The 25396-nt window shown below is 44.1% G+C and overlaps 1 protein-coding gene across 12 annotated transcripts in view; it reads right to left on the reverse strand.

Annotated features, from left to right (window-relative positions):
• Positions 1-7722: 7722 nt before the first annotated feature.
• Positions 7723-25396, reverse strand: part of CACNA1G (calcium voltage-gated channel subunit alpha1 G) — a 128623-nt gene continuing 110949 nt past the window's right edge. For 4 of the 12 annotated variants that reach the window (XM_084492273.1, XM_084492276.1, XM_084492269.1 and 1 more), the window contains 6 exons: positions 24224-24568; positions 21825-21965; positions 18660-18794; positions 15372-15561; positions 12680-12849; positions 7723-8957 (listed from right to left, as the gene is read on the reverse strand). In XM_084492273.1, the coding sequence (XP_084348399.1) occupies positions 8103-8957; positions 12680-12849; positions 15372-15561; positions 18660-18794; positions 21825-21965; positions 24224-24568 (1836 nt within the window). In that variant the 3' untranslated portion in view covers positions 7723-8102. The remainder of the gene's footprint in view (positions 8958-12679; positions 12850-15371; positions 15562-18659; positions 18795-21824; positions 21966-24223; positions 24569-25396) is intronic. The other 8 variants (XM_084492277.1, XM_084492274.1, XM_084492275.1 and 5 more) reach the window with 8 other exon arrangements.

The following is a 25396-nucleotide window of genomic DNA, read 5'->3' on the forward strand; positions in this document are numbered from 1 at the left end:
TTGCCCCAAAGTGGTCCTGGAGCTGCTTCAGCTGCGAGCAGCTGAATTCTGAAGGCACTGGGTGTCTTTGTCCCATTTTAGATAATTTCACATACATACTCTTAAGTGCCTAAAGAGGTTAATTAAACCCATGGCAGGTGTAACACACCTCAGTTTGTGGGTGGTTTAGCTGCAGAAAAAGATTTGAGTGATGAACAAACAGCCACAGACAAGCAGCACATGGCACTCGAGCTTACTGAGGCCAAGACCCAAACTAATCTATGTCAGCCCCCAACACACTTGCCACAGGTTATCCTCTCCCCCTGCCAGCTTGGCCACCGCGTAAGCCTCTCCTAGTTTTAATGGGCTGGAGCCGTTCAGGATTTCATCACAAAACTGGCTCGCAGAAGTCACAGTGGCTGCAGGAATCCCGCTGTGAATGCAGGATCCTGCTTTGTTTGAATGAACAGGGAGTTGTCACTGGCCCTCGGCCACACTGGGATGGTGACACCCAGCAGAGAGGCTCTGTGCTGCCTTCACCTGTCTCAGCTCGGCACATGCTGTCCTCTGCAGCATTTTTAATTTGCAGAATGACTCCAACATTAACTCCTTCTTGATTTTCCCAAGAACAGCTGGAATCTACCTTCTCTTTCTGCAAAATAATTGTTAGCACAATAAGTAATTAAGTGGTTTAACCGTCCTTTTTATTTTCCAGCTGGAGCTTAGGGGTCTTTGGTTGCACTATTCGCACTATTAAATAGGTACTGAAAGATAATCTATTCAGAACCTTGAGGACTTGCCAGTTAAAGCATCCGGTGACTCAAGCAATAATAGAAAATGCCAGAGGGCGTTGCAACATTATATAGTGCTGTAAACACATCTGAAGCATAGAATACAGCACATGGAATACCCTTAAACCCCAATCATCCTCAAACGCAAAAACGCCAGCGAGGCGGTGGCTGGCAGCGCTGGAGAACATGCCAAGCCGACCAGAAACAGCAGGACCTCAGGTGCAGCCTTATCTAAGGCACACAAACATCCCAGCTAAAGCACTTCGTGGCATTGCCATCTAGTGACAAGCACTCAGCCAGCGCGAGCCATGCAAGGCAGGGTGATTATCCTCCTCCCATGCTGGGCCAAGCAGAGATTAAACTCCATGTCCAAGCCCACGGGTCACAGATGCTGCTGCTGTGTGCGAGTGCCCACGCAGAGCGGACACGGGTTGGCACACGCAGGGAGATGTGCTGGGCTCTGCGTTTGAAAATGTTTCAAGGCAACATCAGCACATGCAGAGACAAAGAAGCCTTTGAACTGCTGCCATGGCCTCTGAGATGCTGGACAGCCCTGGGATCATCTCTGGATGCGCTGTTGTCTCCTGGGGCTTTGCTTGAGTCCAGGCACAGAAATGCTGCACATCAGCCTGGCTTTGGGCAGCTCCTGCCAACACCATGCAATGCGTGGCTCCGTGGGCTGCCACAGAGCACCTGAATCTGGGACAAATCCTTCCTCTCCTCCTACCGTAGGAGGGGATATTTATACATTTAGCGGCTGGAAAACCCCGCAGAAGGAGAAACCCTCCTTTTCTTTTGCACTGCGCTGCTTCTGTCACACTGAACTAGGACACGAAGCAATTCCCCAACAGGCAGAGCTACACGGCAGGGGCTTTCTGACCAAAACCCCGGGTAGCCCGAGCTGTATCCCCATGCCCTGGCCGGCAGCTCGCCCAGCTCGGCAGCTCTCCCCAGCTCGCTAGGTGGTAGCAAAATGCTGCGCACCGCGCCGAGCCCTGCCCGCAGCCAGCACCGCGCCCCCTGCCCTGCGTGGGTCCGAGACTCCCCAGCTGCAGGAGCCTCCCCCAGGAGCCGATCGCAGCTCATCGTTTGCACCGTGCTGGTGGAAATAAAGGGAGCCGGGCACGTTTCTTTAAATCGCTTTTTATTCCTTTTTTTTTTTTTTTTTTTTTTTTTTTGATATGGCGGTAGGGGTGATGTACAGATGGTGTCTAAAACTTGTTGGTGTGTGTCCTGGTTTCAGTTAAAACAGAATTAATTTTCTTCCTAGTAGCTGGTGGAATGCTGTGTTTTGGCTTAGGATGAGAAGAGTGCTGATAACACCCCGATGTTTTAATTGTTGCAGAGCAGTGCTTATACCAAGCCAAGGACACCTCAGACTTTTGCTCTGTCCTGCCAACAGACAGGCTGGGGGTGCAGTAAGAGCTGGGAGGGGACAGACCCAGGGCAGGTGACCCAAACTAGCCAAAGGGGTATTCCATACCATCTGACGTCATGCTAAACAATATATAGGGGTGGCTAGCCGGGGGGAGGGGGCCGGACTGCTCGGGGTTAGGCTGGGCATCGGTCAGCGGGTGGTGAGCAATTGCATTGTGCATCACTTGTTTGTACATATTATTAGTAGTAGTACTATTATCATCATTGTATTATTATTATTATTATTATTATTATTATTATTATTATTATTATTATTATTATTTTCCTGTCTTATTAAACTGTCTTTATCTCAACTCACGGGCTTCACTTTCCATTTCTCTCCCCCGTCCCAGAGAGGGAGGGGGGAGGGTGAGCGAACGGCTGCGTGGTATTTAGCTGCCAGCCGGGTTAAACCACGACAGTGTGTCTTTCTTTTTGCATCTCCAGAACATCTCCCTACAGAAAGGCTGAAAGGCTTCTTGTATTTCTCATGCAGCTACTTGCAGGGTTTTGCAGAGCTCTGGCATAGGGATGTGGTGAGCACACAGCCCTTCCGATGGGACACTGCTCTCCAAAAAGGAGGATGGCCGGCCAAACTCACTGAATTGTCTGGACTAAGCCAGAAACAAATTCAATCTGAAGTGCTACTCCCCAAGAGTAGCTACCATTACGTAGAAAACAGTCTAGTTCCGTGTGGCATCCAGATTACCCACCAAACAGAACAAAATGCCGTGCCCAGGCTCTGGCAAGTTGTGAGCATACCCACAAGCAGCCAGCCTGGGTGGGAACCCTCTAAAAACCACAAGCAAAACTCAGCAAAAAAAAGCTTCACACAGGAATACTCACAAAAGCCAGCAAATAAAATAAAATAAAATAAAATAAAATAAAATAAAATAAAATAAAATAAAATAAAATAAAATAAAATAAAATAAAATAAAACAAAATCCCCCTCCCAAGTTCCACCAATAACCCACATTGAAAACAGAAGAATTTGATTTCCCCTACAAGAAATATCTGACTTCCCCTCAACTCACCTGTGTGCAGAGAGGTGTGAAGTGCCCACAGCTGCAGACTGCCCTGCTTTTGGGGCCAGCCCTGCTGCCCTCAGTGCCATCAGGACCCTCCAACCCTGTGGGGTTGGCCCTGCAGCCTGCACCATAGGGATGCAGGACAGAGCTCACCTCTGGAGTCCTACTCTGCATGGCTTTCTGTGGGATTTTGCATGGATCCACATTTTGTCTCTGTTGAAGGGCCAGTTTTCTTCCTACTGCTTTCTACTTGGAGATAGATATGAAAGGGCTTCCACCAAAACACGCTCTAGACAACATAACTGCCCTGGGTGCCAGCTTTTGGGTTTAGGGTCCCCCTGGCTGCAGAGCGATCGTCCCGGCTGCACAGTGGCCAAGCACTTGGTTTCTCCCTCTAGTGGCCGCTCCTCAGAGCAAAGGAGACAACTCACACTGGGACCTGCCCGTAACCCCTTTGCTACAGACCCCTGAAGAGTTCAGGGCCAGATTTTTCTGGTGGTACCCAAACAGCACCTGGGGGCTGAGCCCCTGCTGCCCAGCAGCTCCTGGGGGAGCACCACCACCAGCTCTTGCTTTGCAAGCAGCCAAACAGCTGCAGGAGCGATGGAGGAGAGGCTGCAGTGCTTCAGGCTGGAAATCCTGAAGTTATAAATGTGCGGAAGAGCCCGGCCTCTTTGCACAGCCACCCTTTTACATGGGCAGATGAAACCTGCCCCTTCTCCAGACTCCGTCCTCCCCGGCTGCGGCTGTCCTCACTGCAATGCCGGCAGCCTCCTCCGCGGTAAGCAGCGTGCCAAATTTTGCTTTGCCAGCCCCGTGCAACTGCAGAAGCACCACTGACGGGCTCCTTGGTTAGTAAAACAGCACGCCCTGGGCAGCGTGCTGGGCCGGATTTGCTTGTGGTGCCAAACCAAATTGTTTCACAAAGGGCCGCCGTTTCGCAAGGCTTCTTTAAACTTCCCGTCTGCTGCTGCTATGCAGTACCTATGCCAACTGTCTACAATTAAAACATTCCTCAAGATTTGATCTGAATGATACAGATTATCATCAACAACAACAAAAAAGGGAAGTGCACATGGATGTTCTTTTCAAAAGCTTTTAATAGGACACATTTGTTTTTGTCATTTGTAAAGATTTACACTCGTTTTTTGTCTTTTTGCTTTTTGTAAAAAGGAACATTTTAACCCAATTTTGCCCATGAATACCACCTTTTGTTGCCCTGACCAGAAGACCTTGTTTTGGCCTATATACCTGATACAGTATAACAATATATTAACTATTAAATACAAAGTTCTATAATATATACTAGGTTGTTACGGACATTGCAATGGTACTGTGCCTACTCTAGTCACCTTGTGTAATAGTGTACATGGGTTATTATAGCCAAAGGGGCAGAAAAGGGGAGACTGGGGCATAGCCTAATTTACAATGGTAACACTTTTGTTTTCTTTTTTTTTTTTTTTAATCTTTTTTAATTTTTTTTATTTCCTTGAACACACCTTGTGCTGAGTGCAATCCACAGAAGTCAAAAACAGTGTTTTCTTTGCCCTCCTCCAAAATATCTACAGTATAAACGGCCTGTAACCGAGCTATGAAAAGTCAGTCCTATGTGCAAGGGGCTGTAAGAATGGAATTTACATTTTTCCAGACACGTCTGCAATCTCTCTCCTTCCTCCTGTGTCAGCCTGGCAATGGCAGAACATCCTCCTCCTGCCTGTATACAGTAAATCCACAGTATTAAAGTGCTGGTGTGCTTGAATGAGCTGGATAGCAATGCGACTACTTTGCCACCAATATGGGCTGAGTTCTGGGGGTAGATGTTTTATATCAGTACAGTCCTTGAACAGTAATAGCACTGCAATATCATAGAACCTTAGTTTAGCTGCTTACTTCTAAACACAACCTGGATGCAGGCTCTGAAACTAAGCTATAAATGTTGTAATACAGTAGGTCTGGCTCCAGGTTTATGAAAAGAAAATTGTAGGTAGAGCTGCTTCTGTTCCCAAGATGCTATGCAGACTTTTAACAATTTCTCTATAGATTTCTACAAAAATATAAAAAATTCTATCAACATAACCATTCTACAGAATTCCTGTGGATTTTGTACATTTTGTTTAAAAAAAGTCAAATTCTATAAAACCCCCCCAAAGGTATTTAAAATTATCTGAAGATTATTGCACGCACTGCAGTACATTTGTATTTGTTTTTCAAAAGGGCGTCTAGAAAAAACTTATCTGGTTTAGAAAACAAACTATTTTACATGGATTTCTTTTCCTGACTGCATCACCTTACAGGATTTTTTATTGGCTAGTCCTTATTGAATATTCATGTATGATGTAAACTTTTTGTTGCTTACACAAACCTTGTCAGTGGGCGAAACCCCGAGTCTTGAAAATAGAACAGCCTTTAGACTTTGTTACATTTGGAGTTGAGCATTTGGATTAACATCACATCACCATTTTGTGGCACGATTTCAAGCTAAAATGCTGCATGCTTTTTTATCAGGAAGGGACTGTATCATTCCAGAGATATAAACACACGCCTGATCATTAAGGAATCAGGGTCAGCAATTTCAGTGGCCTAGCTATTTTCCCAAATTATTTAGTAAATGTGAAAGGCAAAGCTAAGGCTCATTATGAGTATAAAACCAAAAAGGGATTACGAATATTTCTCAGGCTTAATACACTGTAATTTTATTATTTCCTTAAATATAATCTGGGGGAAGAACTGATGAAAGGTTTGTTTGAAATCATTGCTTTAAACGGGCTTAGCTCTGGATTTGGCCAGGCATATCAAAGAGAGTCTTCTCTGTGTGGGCCCATGGTGAAGAGGGGAAAAATGTCCCAGCCAAGAATTAATCTGTCTGCAGTAAATAGTTCAGAGTGTTAATCTTCGTCCTTCAAATACACCGAGTGCCTGACTTCCTGCTGAAGTCCCTTCCATTTTCACAGGACATGTAAATCAAAAGGGATTGTTTATGGAGGAAACTTCTTTGAGTGAAAATAAAGGAGCTTAAGACCTGACACAGGCTGTTACGTATAAACAGCATCTTTTCCTGGTGTACATACTTGAAGCTAATGCAGACACATGTAGTCGTAATGGTCTAATCTCCGAACGAATAAAAGGCTGTGTATCAACATCTTTAAGTGATTTGAAAAGATCAGTAGTGCTCAAAAAGTTACAGACTCCTGACTGGTAGAATTAGCACAAATCCTTCTCGTGCTTGTGCTGGTTTAAGGACGTGATCCAGCAAAGACTTATCCACGCATGCCATTTTAAACCTGTGAGTGTTCCCATACTTAAAACCATGCCTTCAAAGTCTTATTTAGCCTACATCTTAATTTGATTTCAGGGAGGTTCAGTGAAGTTAATGTCTGCTTTCTATCAGTCTTGTGAAGAGCAGGATGAGTCGAATGGGGCCAGCCCCCAGTGATTTCAGGCTGTGCTATCTGCTTCTGTGATTGCTTTTTGCAGAGGGCATTAGCGCAGAAGCAAACAGTTCATTTCCTAGATGACTGATGCTAAGGACATGTTAACAAAGTAAGGACACGGATTCCATTTTTGTTGACTTTGTATCATGAAGTTGCTGCTTAAGGCTTTTGCTAGATTTGCTAGATTGGAAATAAAATTTCAGCAGGGTTGTGTCAGTTAACTCCAGCAGTGGTAGCAAAAAACCCTCAACAACCATTTCAGTACTTACAGACTTCCTTACATGCGCTCTGTAAAATAACTTTCAAACTGTAATAGGCCTCGATTCTGCTCAACACGTAAATATAAGATCATCAACTTCAATGCAGTTTAAGCAAGAACTTGAGACAGGTGCTCAAGTGCACTGCTGTCCTGGGGGACTGAAGCCACCTAGCTCAAACCCTAAAGCTGGCCTTGTTCTCACCTGCGTCCTGCTGCAAAAAGGGGGCTCCCCTGGGAACAGCAGGCTTCCGCAGGTGTGGAACTCAGCAAAAGCAGCAGCCTGTCTCCAAGATGCTGGAAAACACTTCAGAAGTGACCACAGGCTTTTGTTGCCGCGGTTTCCTAGGCACATATGAAAATTATCCGTTGACTTGATTTTGCGAGCCACCAGTGGATGATCTATAATAATCCTGTTATAAGTCAATATTGTGTAGTGCCAGTGTACAGTTGGATTGGCTCTACATTCACAACCTTCAGGTGTATATCAGCATGTTGTACATCCCGGGTTTCGTGCACCTGTTTTTTTTCTCTAGATGTCAATTTTACACAAGATTCGAATATTATTTGGTTTAAAAAAAAAAAATGCCACTGCATTTTTATACTATCCAAGCAAGCTTTTCTTTTTTCTTTTTTTTTTTTTCTTTTTTTTTTTTTTCCTTCAGAAAATGACTTCAGTCCAAGGGGAAAAATAAATTACATTAAATAATTCTTATTTACTGCTGACTGTGGGATACATTTCCTCTGTAATGCACTAATTGGCTACATTTTGTGCTTTGCAAAACAAAATGAAACCCAAACAAAACAAAACAAAAAAGAGAAGGGATTAAATATATATTTTTAGGTTAAAATATTCATAAAAACCAACTTTATCTCAGAAATATTCTGAGATACATAAAATAGAGAAAAATTAAACGAGTCTTTAGTCACAAAATGTACTACATCCCGCAATACTAGATTCAATTAATTTAATAAAATATAATATACATATAGATTCTGCACATTGTATTGCTTTTACCTAAGCAGAACATATGCTTAAGTAAGCGTGATATAGGTTAACCACTCTTTTAACCAGCTGGTTCTTTAATCTTTCTTTGGAAATTTTTTACCCAGTGCCATTTTGGAATACAGAGTTTTTGATTTTTTTTTTTTTCCTATTACATGAAAGGAAGAAAACATTTGGCACCAACAGAAAAGTAACTCAGGGGTCCATTTCCGTTTGATCAAAGGAAAAGCTAGGAAGTGTCAACAAGTCTTTCTTTGGGGTAGGAGATGTTGACATACTGTCTGGAAGCAACGAATCCCCTATATCCATCGAATCCTTGGAATCACACGATGGAGCACGCCGTCTCAAGCAAGTATCTCCACTGGCAGGTGAGATGCTGTGAGGTCCTCTAGGTAGCAAACTCTGTCCGTCGGGTGGATCTATAGATATACACGGAGGGCTCAGTTTTTTCTTCTGCCGTGTTCCTTGCAAGCCTTCCATTTCACTTACCACCTGACTTATGAAGCCAGAAGAGCTAGATGTGGAATGGTGCTGAGGGCTGTTTTCCATGGAACAAATCTCTATTGAATGTCTCCTTTGATCATCTAACCAAGAGGGCGGTTTTTTTAGAAGACCCTGGGTGTCTACACTGTGGTATTTCTTCAGGTCCTTCAGTGTAACGCTGCCGGTATTGCCCACGTTCCTCTTAGGAGTGAGAGGCTGAGCCTCTGAACAGGCACTCGAGGCTGTGCAAGTTTCTGAAGTGAAAGGCTCCGAGGAGCTGTTTGTTTCAGATACTTCTTGGTCCACTGAATCTCCAGGTGTCTCCTGATACGAGTCTGCACAAGCACACGATGCTGGTGCCTGCTTTGAAATGTTATACTGGTTGTGGGAATGCTGCTGCGTATGAACGCTTGCCCGGCTCCATGCGGCCAACTCTTTCGCTTCTGAGGGCATCAGGGCACCCGATGAGTCCTCCCGGGGCGCAGCGGGGACATTTGGGTCAGAGAGTTCACTCACCTCGGTGTGGAGGTTCTCCTTGCTATCCAAAGAGTCATTCCTTATAGCCATCTGTACGGAGCGCATAGGGATCGGGGAGGAGGGGAGTTGCCAGATGAGAGAGACAGACCAAACAAAGATTAGTACAAGCAAGGCACAACATTTACAGGGCACCAGCTCTCTGAGATACCTCAGCACAGACCCGCCGGCTCCTACAACTGTGCCTGCACTGTGGGTTCTAGCAGTCCCCATGCCTCAGTGACCCATGGGCTTATCCCTGTCTAAGTGACAGCACAATTTGACCCTTTATTCTTCATAAATGGTTGACCTCTAGCTTTCTCCTGTAAGAATGAAGGACTGCAAAAACTGAATGCCCCCACCCAAACTTAGACATATTCTGGTTATGCAAAGGATGAGGATCTACGGCAAACCACTTCGTAATTTTTAGCAGTGCAGGTATAAGGAGGAGAAGGAAACTGTGAAAGTGAGCCTGCGTATTCCCTTCTCTAGCTCAGGTGACGCTGAGGAATGGAGCAGGATCCCCAGTGCCACTGCCACCAGAACAACCAGTCTGTGCCCACAGCAGGGCAACAGCCTGTCCCTGGCTTTGGGACAGCTTTGTTCCTATCCGAGCCGCAGCTCGGCACCATTTCACAGTGTGGGAGCTTGAAATGCAGGAGATGCAGAAGCTGGATGGGACCATCTGTAATTACTTCCACCTATTCTGATGCTTGGGTCCAGGCTTTTTAAGGCACATTTTGCCTTGGCTGTTTTGAGCCCTATGCAGCATCAGTGCCTGCTGGCAAAAAAATGCCTATGGCATGGTTTGAAGGCTTTGTCTTTCCACTGCATTGTATCCCTTGCCAAAAAGGTTTATAAATCAGCCACATTAACTGGCCCTTAAAGGCAGCATCTCAGTTTGAGAAGACTCTTAAATGATCTTAAAGATTAAAAACTTCATAAAGAAATTTGGAGGAGATGCATACAGCTGGTCTCAGTCCTTTAGAGAAGTGTAAGGAGATGAAATTCTTCATACTAAGGAATGTTTTTGTGATGAATCACCCCCCAAATGATCTTAGAATTTTTATAAAAATTGTCCCACAAGGATCTTTTGAGCCAAATGATCTCTATTCAGGCAAAGCTCTCATCAGCTGCAGTATGCACATGTGTGCATGCACGAACACCAGAGACTATTGTTACATCTGCACATTGGGCTCCCTTTGTCATCTGTGAGAACTGAGAGAATATTTAATATGGCAAATGATTTTGTCCAACACTAGCTAATCCTTTCTAGTTAAAATTTTACAGTGTCAGACTGGTAACTAACCACACTCAAGAGTGGAGCTAATTCTAGCCTCCTTGATGCCATTTGCTTGGGGAGCAGAAATCATGTTCATATCCTGAGAAGAGACACAGACCACAAAAAAGAAGTAGAACAGAGCAGCAAAAAGTAATTATTGTCATTACTTTTGCTTGTGCACCAACCTGTGTTGCATACAAAGACAGCGTTAGTCAACACCAATTCTTTCTTTCCCTATGATACAGGCATCTTTGGTAGTTGTTAGAAGTGACTGCTGGTATAAAAGTTCTACTGGTTTCTTTCAAAACAAAAGGACCCTCTGCCACCCCACTGGTGTGTACACCTCTAGTAGCCAAAACTTGGTGTGGGCTACACCGTGGACACACAGTCCTGGAACCAGCAAATCAACCTGGTTTTAGTTTCAGGTAGAATTCCCCTGGAGAAAAGCATCTGCACTGCCAAGGAGCACATTCCTCAGTGGGGAGCTTGGCTTTACACCTTCTCTCAAAGTATCCGATCCACTCATCTTCATCTGCGAGTGCATTGCTAATTGCCAAACTTCCCAGAGTCTAAATGGCATGGTACTGTGAGGACTGTGTCCATCCCTACAGCACTCTGAAGGGAAAGGGAGGTTAAAGACACGGGTGTCAATGGTGGAGGAAAGTGCACGGACCAGGTATGTGGTGGACAAGATTTATCTATGCACAAATTTAGGATAGAGAGGGGAAAAGGGGGAAGGGAAAGGAAAGAAAGAAAAAAAAAAAAAAAAAAGAAAGAAAAGAAAGCAAATCAGAATTACATGCAATATATGTAACAGTAAGGAAAAATGGGTACTGCAAATCAAAATGCTTTGCTAGCCTGGGCTATACCGATGTGCCAGTAACACATCAGTGGCAGCAATAACAGGAGCCAAGCAGAGAGCACTTGAGCAAGCAGAACTGCCAGGGGTGTAAAGGAGATTTTACCTCTTCAGAGACCCAGTTTCAGTGTCTGGCCATCTAGATTACAATTAACTCTAGCAGCAATCATACCCTGTTGCCAGGAGCAACTTCTAACTCCCATTAATGGTGCTGGGAGCTGCTTGCTACTGAGGAGCAAACCTAGGGCAAACACCTCGGTAGCTTTCAGAGGGATGCGACTGGCCTGTAGACCATACCCGCTCACCATCCCAAAGCCTTTTTCTTCCTGAAAGGTCACTCCAAGAGCATGGTTATGTCACCGCACGAGCAGAGAGAGGAGGGAGGGGAATAAATTAATTTAAATGTATGAAAGGTTTTAGAAAGAGAAGCCTGCAAAAATGCGAACAAAATTAGGTTGAGGAAGATGGCTAACACAGTAATTTATTCTAGATAGATCAGTTCAAAAAGATGGGTCTGTTATTCATTAGAAAGCAAGAGAGAGTGGTTATGAACTGGAATCATGACATCAATTAGTTTCTCCATTAGCAGTGATTGGGGTAGCTGGCCATCCCTCTGCAAATGAATACATGCTAGGAATTTCTTATGTCAATTTAGTATTACAGACTAATGTAATTGTTAACCTTGGTACTTCACATTCATTTTTAGAGCTTAATGAATCAACTGTCTAATTTGTCAATGTTGATTAAAAGATGAAAGAAAGGGGAATATTTTCATGCAGGAAAGAAATTGTTTTTGAAAAAATAAAACCAATCTACTCTGTGTATATAAAATCAGACACAAACTAGTGAAGAAAGCGGAGTTTGGGAATCAGATATGCCTCTGGTCCTGATCCAGCAGCACAATGAAATATGTTTAAAAATGTGAGAGTGAAGCACAAGTTCAAGTATGCTACTAAAAAGGATAAATTTAAACTTATGTTTCCAATCAACCAGACTGGAATCTTTGATTAGATCTCTTAGATCTTCGGTTGAATCGGGGCTTAAATCAATGCCAGGCAAAATAACAGAGATAAAACCAGTTACAAAATAAAATATGTTCTGTTTTGCATATACTCAAGCTTTTCAAAAGCACATAGGAGATTTAAAAGGATCTTAATTTTCAATTCTCGCTGTAAAAACAATGTGCTTTCCATGATGGTTTTGCATACAATGAGATATCCAGCTGCCTTTTAACATCTTTCCCCTTTCAAGAAATGAGAGGAGTCAGAGGAAGGGTGGCCTGGGTTGGAGTTTGCAGTCACTGTGTCCTTTCAAGCACTGAGAAAATCACAGCAGTTAAGAATTAGTTCCTTAACCCCAATGAGCCCCTGGGGAGCATTTGGCTGCATTTATGAAGAGACCTGAAAAAATAAAGTGCTAACATCGTGGAGAACATTTAGGCACATTGCCAGAGGAGATGATACGCATCACACACATTCTTTGGAGACCCCTGGATGGCTTTCAGATCAAAATCCATCAACCTTTTTGTTATTTCTGTAGGACAATTACACTTCTCCAGAGGTTTCTCTATGAAACCCTCCTTGAACTTAAAATATGGGTAACCTGAAAGCATGGCAATATAAAACCTCAGCTTACCTGTCTGCGGAGTAGCCTCTCAGCAGAAGGAGAGTGCACTGGCTGGGAAACCTGGGATTTGCTCTCCCAGACCAAGTGGTCGTGAGCTCTTATGTGGTGAAAATGGTCTTTTGGAATTTGCAGGAGAGAGCTGGTGTCTGCTGGCTGCGACTGCACTGATGCCTTTGAACCTTGCAAGAGGAAGAAGAAAGAGGAATGTGACATGTTCCTCTGGTGATCGCTTCCCTGTCTCAGTGACTTTCAGAGAAAACTGCTCCTTTGCACCTTGGATCAGACAGGCACAGCAAGAACACTGAATTCAGCAAACAGTTCTCCATGACTGGAAAAAAAACTTCCACCTACTAATAAATTATTCCAAAATGGTCTATTATTTCATTTTTCTTGGCATTTTCCCCTGATCCAACTGGGACTAGCTCCTGTAAAGAACAGAAGATTATGAACGAGAAGTTCATCTGGACCAGCAATTTCTACATCCCTGCGTAAGGGCCAATAACTTTGCAGGCAACCACTCATCTCAGCACTGTGGGGATCTACTTTTGAAAGGTTCTGGAAGAGGATGTCCCCATACCTGAGCGTAAGCAGAGGTCGACTGCTGAGATCTCATTCCCAGCATACACACTGGGAATCAAGTGGAAGAGAACCGCACCTGGCAGCTTTCAAGGCTAGCTTTACAAAGCATCCCAGGAGAAGGAAATGCATACTCTCCAGCCTCTTTCTGACCCTTTGTGGTTGCTGGCTACTTCTTCTAAAAGGTTTGAAACTCTGCGTGCTCCCCCCACACGGGCTCAACATTTTTCAAAACAATTCATTTAACCTGGACCGTATCCCAGAGAATCTCATTTGTCCTGGAATCTTTCCCAGAACAACAGCCCCATTACGAAGGAGTATTCAAACAAATACCTCCTGCAAGTGCCAGTGTTTCTGACAACAAAACCTTTCTCAGCTTGAAATATTGTGGCTTAGTCGTGGTGATTTATTAGAGGTGCCTGGCACCTTTTCCTATCTTCACAGCACTTTACAATATTACAGACTGTAAACAGGTAGGGGTGACTTCCCCCCACCCTGAAAAACAGTGACATTGCAGGTAGAACAGGACAATGACAAATACGCCAAGATTCAGGCACCTTACCCACCTCCGAGCACTTTGGCCCAGTTAAGATGGCTGGAATTTCACCAGCAGGAGAAAAACACAAAAGATTTAATTGCTCAGCATAGTTATGAATAAGATATCAGCTTTACCTTTCCAAAATACTTCTACATTTCAGCAGAACCATTTTTTTTTTCCTGTGGATTCACAAGGGTGCAATGCCTGCCCCCATAAGCCAGGACTGTCAGATGGGGTTACACAGTTCTCCATGCTGGGAACTAACTGCAAAGTACAATCTTGAAAGGAAGGACTCAGAAATTACTCACTTTTTGTTCCTGATATAGTGTTTTTCAAGACAGGATGAGTGTGTCTGAATTAAGGGTCAGAAATACAGCACTGGAAACTCCCACTGTACCAAACAGATTTTTTTTTTTAAAAAAAAGGTCAGGAATTATAACTCCAAGGAATTCCTTGGCTGTTACAGAGACCCATAAGTTCCATCTCCACCAAAGGTAATGTGAGTTCTGCTCTTAATTTCAGTGGGATTTGACCAGGATTTCAGCTACACCTTTTACATTATGTGAAAACAGATTCTTCAAAGGACAGCTCTTGACCTTGAAAATTTCATATTGTGGCAGAGATTTCTCACAACTCCAGATTCATCTTCCTCCGTTGTGTCCGCATTTTCTTTCTGCTGTTCAACAGTCACTATTCATCCAAGTTCTTATTACTATGCAAATTTCAACATCTTATTTCTAATCTGCTCAAATCTCCTACCATTCTGAACAGTGCTGAAATTATGTTCTGCTTAGAGGCTTTCAAATGACAATGCTTGTAAAAACTTCTCTGTCTTATCTGTGACAAATGTCTAAAATGATGGCCTACTAAGAGCACGTACAGGGGAATTAAAGACAGCTACATTCACTTACCAGCCAAAGGTAACCCCTAGGAGACAGTAAATGAAAATATAGTGATAAGCACTGGAGGCAGCTCAAAGTACACGTACAGAGGTGTATATAGAGACCTCGGTATCTGCAGCACACTGCATCTAAGAATATCTCTGAATTTAGCTCTAAGGCGTGCAGCCCAACCACGCACACTGAGAAGGACAATCCTACACTCTCATTTTTCCATTCATCTCACACCGAGCTCTCTCTCAGTTCAGCATGTTTATGTTCATTTTACAGGCATTTAGAGACACCGTTTTCCCTTCTTTCACAGATGTTCCCGTACAGCGCTTCCAAAACCTCTACAGCAGGTACTGCTGCAAAAAAAATAAAATGGGCACAAGGAAATATTGTTCTGCTGGGATTTTTGTTCCTGGACAACAATTAGCCTGGGTAAGATAGATGAAGCTTGGGTCTTGTTGACTGTGACTACGCCAGGGCACAATCAGCCAGGCCAACAGCTCCCTGTGCCACCGCCAAGCTCGGAGGAGAGGAGCAATCCCTTCAGCCTCATCTTTGCAAGCTGAGGGGGCGGCTTTGCAAAGCCATTCCAAACATCTAGGCCCCCCCCAAGACCTTCCTAGGAACCGAAGGCAATTTGCTGCCTCCTATTGACGCGCTTGGACCCCCCCAGCCCGCGGCGATCACAGCTTTGTACCTGACTGGGCCTTGTGGTGGGTCGGAGTCCTCTCGGCCAGGCCGGCGGCGCAGGGCCGGCAGCGCGGCGGCTGGAACATGTAGCTGTCATTGGGCAGGGAGCGGGTGCGCCCCACTGACGGCTTCCTCACGCTCAGCAAGTCCTTGTCTGGGGACAGCGTCAACGTGTCGTCCTTGGAGCGGAGATCAGCCTACGGGGAGAGAAGCAGTGAGGAAGGGAGAAGCCGTAGGGTCGGGAAGAGGAGAAGTGCCCAGAAACGCTAGCGACAGCCATTGCAACCAGTATGGCACGATGGGCATGCACATCGTCAGTATGCACGGGTGGCACAAATGGATCTACCAGGAAGCTAAACCCCTCGGTTGGTATTGTCGAGAAACTGTCACACGGAATGGACCACAGAAACAGAGGAAGCAACACTGCGGTAATAAACCATGACTATTTCGGGGGTACGTAAAGAAGGCATCATGCCTCAAGGCCAGCGGTAGTCACATGCTTTGCAAAACTTTGATCCTCTGCAATAACGATAAAGCTTTCTCCATGTTCCCTCCTCTGCAAGTCAGACTTTTGCAAAGTTTCCCCTTCTAATGACAACATCAACAGCAAAAAAACAACGGAAACCAGAAACTCACCAAAACTATTTTACAGAAAATGTCCTATTCTGGCTCTCAGCACAATTTTATTGGTTTTCTTCTCATGTTAGGAATAACTAAACCCATTTTATTGAAAGGGATAAACCTACTGCTTCGGGGTTAAAGCCATTCTCTAATTAGAAGGGATCTAACGCAAGCAAGGGTTATTGTATATGTGTTGACTGTGGGGTTTTTACAGCCAAGGAGTCTCTTGGAATGGGCAGCACTAGATGCAATATCAAACGAAGTAGATTCAGGTCTGATTTCATAAGGAAATATATCTCCATCCCAGAACTGTTCCCGGGTGTTCTTGTGTGTGACAGTGTTAGAAAAATGGAAGTAAAGTCAACTTTCCTGTTCATTTCTAACGAAAGAATTATCTCATCTTTAAAACATCTCTATTGAAAACTAGAGAAATCAGATGTGACATTGTCATTTGATACAGTATATTGCAGAGCATTTTAAGAAAACTTTAAACCTTATTTTTGGACAAGCCTTTCATTCACTCAGTGCACTGCAGTTATTGCAGTTTTTCCAAAATCAACGTTCTGAGGCTGGTGGTTTTTTTGTTTGGTTGTGGTTTTTTGCTTGTTTAATTTTGTCCTCTAGTCATAAAAACAAAATTACGCTGTGGCATTTCATTCGCACAAAAACACATAATGAGATTGAACAGGATTTACAAAAAAGAAAAAAAAAAAAGAAGAAAAAAAATAAAATTAAAAAAAAAAAAAGACTACTTGAAAAGTTAATGAAGGAAACAGGTCTGCACTGTCCTGCAGTGTTACTTTCACTCCTGGGGAATCTGTCCATTTGGATCTAGCTGGGATCTACTCATTATCTATCCCAGGTACAAGAGCCTACAGGCTCTTGATCGAGCAAAATCTGTGCTGGTAAAGCTGAGACTTGGGTTGGGAAACCTCTGTGTTCCTCCCTCCCTGCCTTCCCCTTCAGAGCAGTATGTTTATATTATTTAGCCTTCATATTATTTAGCCTAAAGCAAAAATGATGGCCTGAAAGCTGAGCTTTCAAATTCAAAACCATTTGGGTTTGAACTCGAGAATTTGGATTCAAGATCCTGTCCAAACCCAACCTTTAATGAGGCTCTAGGTTCATTGACAGGATCCAATACCACAGAGGACTTGTTTCCAGCTTCTGATCATCTTGGGACAATCTCATGAGTGAAATTCATGAAAACCATTTAAAATGGCTGCAAAATGATCCTCTGAGTCCAGCTCGCAAGCAGAGCAGTGGGAGCACATGACTTTTTGGTTCACTGGCAGTTTTGAAAAACATGTTGTTTTGGCTTGACTGAAAATCAAATTTCAGTTTTCTGTGAACCAAAAAAAATCCCTAACCAAATCTATTTTGAGTCAAACAAAACATTCTGTCTGAGGTAGTTTTCAGCTAATGTGTATAAATGAAGTATAAAAAATGCATTTAGAAAATATTTCAACAAAAGATTGCAGTTTTTCAGCAGTTTGGGAAGACATCTTGACCAAAACACTTTGTTGGTATTGACACACAAATTCACTTTTTTTCTTTCTTTCTTTTTTTTTTTTTTTTTCTTTTTTTGGAGAAAACCTCTCTTGGCTATATCCTTGAGACTTTACTATGCTGTCAAACTGGCTTGCTTATAACCTGATTCAAAACTCAAATAGGTATCTCCTCCCTCCAAACTAACTAATTTTGAAACAAAACGTCCCACACAAAATGTTCAATGCAGTTTACAAAATCTTTTGTACATGATGCCATGAAGCATGATGGGAAATATTGTCACGGTTTAAGAGGTGTTTCCCAAATAAGTATTAATTAGGATGGCATTTGACTAGAATGGCAGAAAATTTATCAACAACACAAACATCCAAAGGCAGGTACATGAACAACAACAAAGAAAACAAGAATGATCCAAAAATGTTGGAAGAGGAGTTATGTCTGTTGTACAGCAGAAAAAAGCACTTGACTGCTACACAGCTAAAAATGTCTAATGTTTCAAAGAGGAGATGGTTAAGGCAGGGTTCAAAATACTGGTTACTTCATTCAGAAAGAGACAAAATAATCCAGACTTTTTTTTTTTTTTTTCTCCAGTGAGATGACTGCGAGTAAGAATTCAGAAAAGCAGCAGCATCTCCGAGAGATCCCCATCTGATATTTGTAAAATAAACAGTCTGGCCCGAATCATGCAAAAAGCCTTGTGGTGCCTGTGTTCATAAAGACAAAAATCCGTTACACACCAAAGGGTTGTGGATGACCCCTCTGCAGAGGACACATGAGTCATTAGCTCATGGGTGTCTCTTCCACGCAGCATCACTGATTTGTTTCAGATGGAGAGGAAATTTCAACCTTGATGCTTTCCAATGCCTTTTTTTTTTTTTTCCTTTATTTATTTTATTTGTAGAAAACACATTGTTTTTACATAAGACACCAAAGGAAAAAAAAAAAAAAAGAAATACTTATTTCTCACAGGGAGCCAGCTTTGTGGACAAAGAGTGGTACCAGCCCAGGTCCTAATGGCATTAAGGACAACGTCCTGTTCAGGGGGAAGGTTGGTGCTATTTGGAAATGTGCTTGAACTAAGAATGCCATTAGGCAGGTGTAGGGAGGCAAAAGCAGTATTTCGAACCCTGTAAACATCAGACTATACAGTGACCAGTGTATGTACATTGCTTTCCAGAGCATTAAGTAAGTGTGTGTAAGTATCATCAGGAAAAGAGTCATCCGTCAGAGCTAAGGACCAGGACTTTTCAGAGAGAATATCTGACGTCAGAGACAGAGCCTCCATCTCAGCTAGAGGGATCTGAAGGGAGAGATGATTAAACATAAGAAACCAGGACACAAATCTTCAAAGAAAAAATAAAATAAAAGTATCATAATCTAAACACTTCTAGACGCTAAAGCAATATCCCTGCAGTGGGAGCAGCTATATCATGCACATTGTTACCAGGGACAGAACATTAAAGAAACAGAATATAACAAAGAAATGACAAAAAGAGTGGGACGTTCATACTTAAATGCTTACCGATGAGTTGCGAGGGAGTATAAAACCACACGCTAATGCTAGCATTATATTTTGTTGTTTTTCTGTCTAGGTGGAGCAGCAAAAGTAACATTGCTTTCCTACTGGAGATACTTATCCTCCTGGCTGGGATCAAGCACAAGAGGCTTCGTTACCTTTTGCCTTCTCTGGAGCGGTTCCTACCCAGCACCTCAGCTGTTTTTGTGGCCTCCAAGCTAATCTGGTCAGATCCCCAAGGATTCCTCAACACCAAAGCCATTTCAAGGCTGGGGTATGGCACATGCCTTTCTCTGTGCTTCAGGAGGGCATAGAGACCTCTCCCCTCCCTGACAGCCAGCTGGGACCATCGTTAACTTCCTAACGACTCAACAATGACAGTGAAATCATTAAGGCTTGATTGAAATTGGGAAGGTCAGAAGTACCTCACTGAGGACTTCTCTGGGCTTTGGCCTGCTGGTGAGCCTACAGCACCTGGGGAAGCACCAAACCTGCCCTGCCAAAAACACCAGCTGCATCCCTCAGCCCCCAGCTGCCACCATCGCTCTATCCCCCACCATCTTCAGCACTCCTGCTGCACCAGCACATCCCTGCTGAAGGCATTCAGGGAAAATCTTGATAAAGATCTCTCCACAGACACAGAGCATTTTTCTAAGAAGCACGAAATGTTTTGGAGAGAGAATCCCCAGCCTGGGTCTGTGTCTGCAGCTGCTGTGTCCGTGGCAGCAGGCAAGCAGCGCTGGAGAGGACATTTCACCAGGTCACAGGCAGCCTGGACATGTCCCAGGTGCTTCCTTTTCATTCCCTATTTCTCCCTGTGCACTTTTTCCCCCCTACCTTCTATGCCTGAAGGCTTTCAACAGCAACATTTCTTCCAGCAGAAACCACAGAGGCCCAGATCTGCTGCTGTTAAGTTGTCAAAGGGTTCTGAGTTACCTCACTCAAAGAAATTATATCAGTGGGGTGAAATGAATCCAGTGATGAGTGAACTTTGAGAGTCTCAAAACCTTGGCTACAAAAAGCAAGAGGGTCAGGCTCCTCTCATCTAACCTCAGGCTTGGTAACTAACGTCCACTGGCAATGGATGAGAGATGCTCTGGGAGACCTCCTGGCTTCCCCCAGGGCACCCAGCCAGGCAGGACTGAGCAGGCTGCCAGCACGAAGACTGCAATCCCTAACGGGGATGCCGATGGCTCATGGGGACACATCCAGCCCGCTGACTGGAGCTGGGCTGTGCTGGAGCGTGGTGGGCGCCGGCATCTCCTGCCCAGCAGAGCTGCTCTGCTGGGAGCTGCCATTCGTCAGGTTGCTTTCAGCAGGTCCCAGCGCTGCTCTGAATTCCTGACTTGCCCGAGAACATGACAAATGTTGTGAACGGAAAAGCCAAAATGTAAACAAAACAGCCCTCCTTTCAGCCTCCCCTCTCCCAAAATTGAATTTGAGGCAGTCAAAACATTTTGTTGGAAACATTCAATTGATTTATATGTTTTTTAATTGCAACAACAACAAAAAAAGTCTAGCTTAAATTTGAAAAGAAAAACCCACTGCAAACTGAAATGCTATATTTTTTCATTACATAAAAATGTCAAAACAAATTTTTTATTTTTATTTTTTTATTTTATTTTATTTTATTTTTTTGCTGCAACAGCACTTTCTGGTGAAAAATGTTGTGGCAAAAAATTCCCAGCCAGCTCTTGCTGCGATTCGCACTGACCCTCAGCCTTCCCCACCAAAGCTACTGTCTCTGTTCCTCCAGCAGCTCTCAGAGGCAGCTGCTTCCTACAGCTTAATAGACTTCAATCTGGAGAGCGATAGGCAGCAATCAGAGGGAGACATGTTCTCCTGCTATATAAAGACCTGCAGTAGGATTTCATTTTACCTAAGCTTGTTCCTTCCCTCTAATGAACCACTGAGTTGGATAATTTAGAGTGTCAGTGAGCTCGTAAATAAGCACACTGATTTAACAAGAAAACTTCTGGCTATTTTTAGCCAGAAAGAAAAGAAATGAAGAAAAACGGAATTTGCTGAATTCCAACTGCAGGGAAAAAAAAAAAAAAAAGGTATGTTTGAATTATTATTATGGTTACTGCTGTGAGTTAGGGAAAATATTTGCTCTAAAGAATGACATGCTTGAAAAAGAAGGAATTTTATTCTAAGAAGTAAATGAACTGTTTTTAAATAAGCACTACAGCATGTATTCAAGAAAGTACTGGAGCACGCCATTACTTAAGTACATCGTTAAGGGCTGCCTCACCTTCAGAATTCAGTGTGGATCAGAGATGAGGATCTAGTTTACAATGACCCACTTGCGAGAAGCCTCTGTAGGAAAATCATTCAAAACTGGATTTTCACGTAGTGTAAGTAGGCACAAGATGCAGAGATCAACTTCTGATCCCTGCCAGCTCAGGCTCCCCTCTGGGAACAACTCAAGCTGTCCTCCAGGCTCCGCAGTTGTGTCCTGACACTGCCGTGGAGCCCTGGGTGAGAGCAAGATGCCAGACACAAGAACCCCACTGGAGGATGAAGATGGGATTTTGCACATTTTCCCTGCAGCACTCACGAACAGTAAATCCAATGAAAACCTTCTTACTGTGTTGAAGATGGAAACTCAAAGCCTGTACTTTTCCTCTTGCACTGATACACAACTTCATAAAACCAGATCTTATCCTGACTCTCAGAGAAAAAGCCAAAATGATTATCCTCCAAAATCCCTGCGACTACATTACATAAAAGCAAAGAATTTTAACTCTCTATTAAAGGTCTCAGTCAAATCAAGTTTGGATGGAGACTTTTCAGGAAATTAGGAATATTAACCTGGTTCTCAGAGTTGTAATATTCGGGAGCAGGGAGGGCATAATGATGGCACACAGAGCCTGACAGGTTGTCCATCAGCTTCAGCTCTCCTTCCAGAGATTCCTGGATCAGCAGTGATATGGTATCAAACAAGTGCCTTTCCTAGGAGGGGTGGTGTGTAGCATGCAGAAGGGTAGAGCAAGCCAAAGAAAGAGATAAAATTTGAGGGACAGAGACAGAGAGAAAAAAGTACAGTGTAAAAAAACAACAAACAAACAAACAAACAAACAAACAAAAAACAAAGCAAACAAAAGAGGAAAAAAGAACAGAAGGGAGAAAAAAAAAAAGACAAACATTAATGGAGAATAGCAGTAACAGAAACAACAGGACAGGCAAGGTGAGGCAGGAGAGGAGAGAGAACAGTGCAGTAATATCACAGTGAGCAGTGAAAGCTTTCTCCAACATCACGAGAGATGGGACTGGAGGGGCTGCTGTGTCCCAGACCCCTCAGCCCTCAACACACATGGCTGGATCCTGCTGGTGTCTGAGCTGTGTAACGGGGCTGTTTTACAGGACACTACTTCTGTAAGGTTCATGCGCCCATAGTCCATGCTTTTGAGCAAAGAGGGCCTAATATCTGACACCTAAATCCATATCCTTGGTCACATGAACTAAAATAACCCAACTGGAAGAGATGCCGAGCATCCTGTCCATGAAAGCTGCAGAAGCCCAGGACAGCCACACCTCAGGTCACTCATTCATGTGCCAGACACGGGCTGAGGTGCCTCTGTTGTCCTGGCCAACTTCAAAACATCTGGCCACAGCACAGACAGCAGGAGGGTGCTCAGAGCAGGACCCCTCACACACGGTGTGGCAGCAATTTAAGCACCTTTCATGTAGGGAATGCCTAATGTGTACAATGAAATGAGGACTGTCATTACAGTCAAACAGCACACAGTGCAAAAATCTTGGGGACAAGGCAAGCAGAAGAGCATGCTAACCACATGTCCTTGCAGGGTCATGTCCTGGGAATTGAATTCCTCTACTGTCATGCTCAAGCATCAGATTTGTCCTGAAGATTTTTGGCTGGGACCTTAAATAATTGGAATAAAGTCTTCTGGAGGTTTTCAAAGCCTCTGTTTGGGTGGAAGAGCAAGAAAGATGTTCTGGAGATTTTGACAAGAATAAGCCCTTCCCAATGCCACCTTCACAAAGGACAGGTTTAACAGGCTGAAGAGCTGAAAGCATCCTTCTCATTGATTTCTCCTGCAATTCTACAACTTCTCTTTTTGCCAATGAGTACTGACGCAGGGCAATAGAGCTGAGGACAGTTTGCCAGCACTCTGCTCAACGTGTACAACAGCAGTTGGGACATGTTGTTTCTTCCTAGAGGCTGTAATGAGCCTGGATTTCCCCATATTGCCCTGAACTCCTTTTTCTCGTGCCAAAGAGCAGCTTTGGACTCCATCTCAGACATCAGTGACTCCTAATGGAACCAGAAATCGCCGGTAGCTTAGGAACTGAAACAAAGCTCAAGTAGGGATTTACTCTTTTTCACTCTTGGACTAAAGATCATAAATGAGTTTTTCATGCATTAGAATACTCATTAGTCCGCCGCAGGCAGAGGCCAAGATATGCGGTTGTGAAATCATGATGTAATAAAAGCTAATGAGGTCTGTGTAGAGTTTAACCCAATTTGCAATCAGCTAAGACTAAAAAAAGGCTGGACCATTTTTCTTGTATAATTCCAGTGCAGTTCCCTCCCAAAGGACCCGTCTGGGTCTTGACCTCACCTCCCTCATTCCTCAAACGGAGTCTTCATCCAGAAGCTCTGCTTTGCAGAGACTTGCTGCAGCCGTAGCAACTACCACGTCAGGGCCCTGCTCCTGCTAATGGGAGTTTTGCCACGAGTGCTGGTGAGCTCAGGTTTGCGTCCCCCCTGGATTATTCTATTGTTAAAATAATCTTTTCTTACACGCTTGATTGTGGGGATGGATTTTAAGTTGAGGCTCTATAAAACAAATTTATTTCTTAAGCAAAGATTAGCCAAGTTTTATTCCTCTTTTATGTTGCAGTTTGTGGCAGCACTATTATGCTCGTAATTTTGCTCTTGCAAAGAGCCTAGCCCAAACTTTGGATTAGAGCAAATTTAGAGCAAGCTCTGTACTTGGTGGCTTGGGCACATCTCCAGAACAAATTGCAAAGCTCTGTACCTCTAAACAGATGCACCAAGGTGGACTGGAGACCTGCCTAGGGTCTCCTTCCTGGAGCACTGGCTCCAACACCGTGCAGCAATCCGTCAGCAGACAGCGAGGAATCCAAGCCCCTGGCGTATAGTACACCCGCTCCTTCATTACCGACTCGTGCATGTCTTCCCTTAGCAGGCCAACCCCTCTTCACCCTCCAACTGAGATTCTCACCATAGGGTAAACTAATGAGAGCTGAGAATCCACCTTGATTTGCATGGGATTGGTACATCCTCGGGGGCTCTCGGGTCTCTCGCCACCGACACTGCCTGTCCAAGCAAAGATGTCCGAGGGGCTGCGATGGCCAGGGCTGATTGTCTTCATCTCCATCTCCAGTTCTGCCTCGAGCTCTGCCTCCTCTTTAGCCTCCTTGTTGCTCTCCTCCAAGTGCTTCATGAGCACGGCGATCACCACGTTCACCAGGACGAACTGGGCTGTCAACACGAAGGAGACGAAGTAGATGGGCGAAATGACGGTGTTGTAGCAGGTGGACTCCTGGTCACAGTCTCGCAGGGTGTCCTAGAAACAAGGGGAGAATGGCTGAGGGGTGTGAGGAGGTTCCAGCTGGCCAGCACAGACCTCTGCCTGCCATTTGGCTGCAGTGGGTTCTCCCTCCATGCAGAAAACAGAGAAGTTTGGACAAGTCTCATGTCCAGAATGACAAAATACTTCCAAGTAAAACCTCACTTCTTCTCCCGTGTTAGTCACCATAAGCAGGCTCAAAGGACATTGTCCCTGGGGAGCTCAGCAACAGCCATTGACATGCTGGTACTGTAATGGCCTCACTCGTTCCAGTGCCTCGCTTTGGATAAGCCCGTTTTACAAGGTTAGAAACCAAAAACAAGAATGTGGTGCACGGACTCAGGGCAAAGCAGGGTGCACTACAACCCATTGGCTACCCCACAGTAGCAGGGCTTGCAGACACCCCTTCCTCAAGCTCACAGCTCCCTGGTGGGGTTTAGCCAGCTTACATTCACCATGGGCTATGGACAGACAGAGCAGCAATTCCCTCAGCCCAGCTGGCACCCCGGGAGTTCACAGAGCAGGTTTCTTCACAGTGACTTGACTTTTAGGCTGTCCCCTAAGACAGACTCTCTCCCAGAAACATGGGTTTTCTCAGAAAACAACAATAAAACCAACACACAAAACCAAAAACCACAAAAAAGCAATAGTAATTGGAGACTTAAGAAAAAAAATAATCAAAACTCATCTGTTACTGAACTGAACTCATGCCACTTGAGAAATGTGTCCCTTTGCTTTTATCCTGTCTTCTTAAGGTGCTCTCTCAGGGTTAAGAAAGGAAACATATGGGGTGTCCAGAAACCATGGCATAACTACAGGCATCGC

This window comes from Aythya ferina (assembly GCF_964211825.1).
Source record: "Aythya ferina genome assembly, chromosome: 18".
Classification (NCBI taxonomy): domain Eukaryota; kingdom Metazoa; phylum Chordata; class Aves; order Anseriformes; family Anatidae; genus Aythya; species Aythya ferina.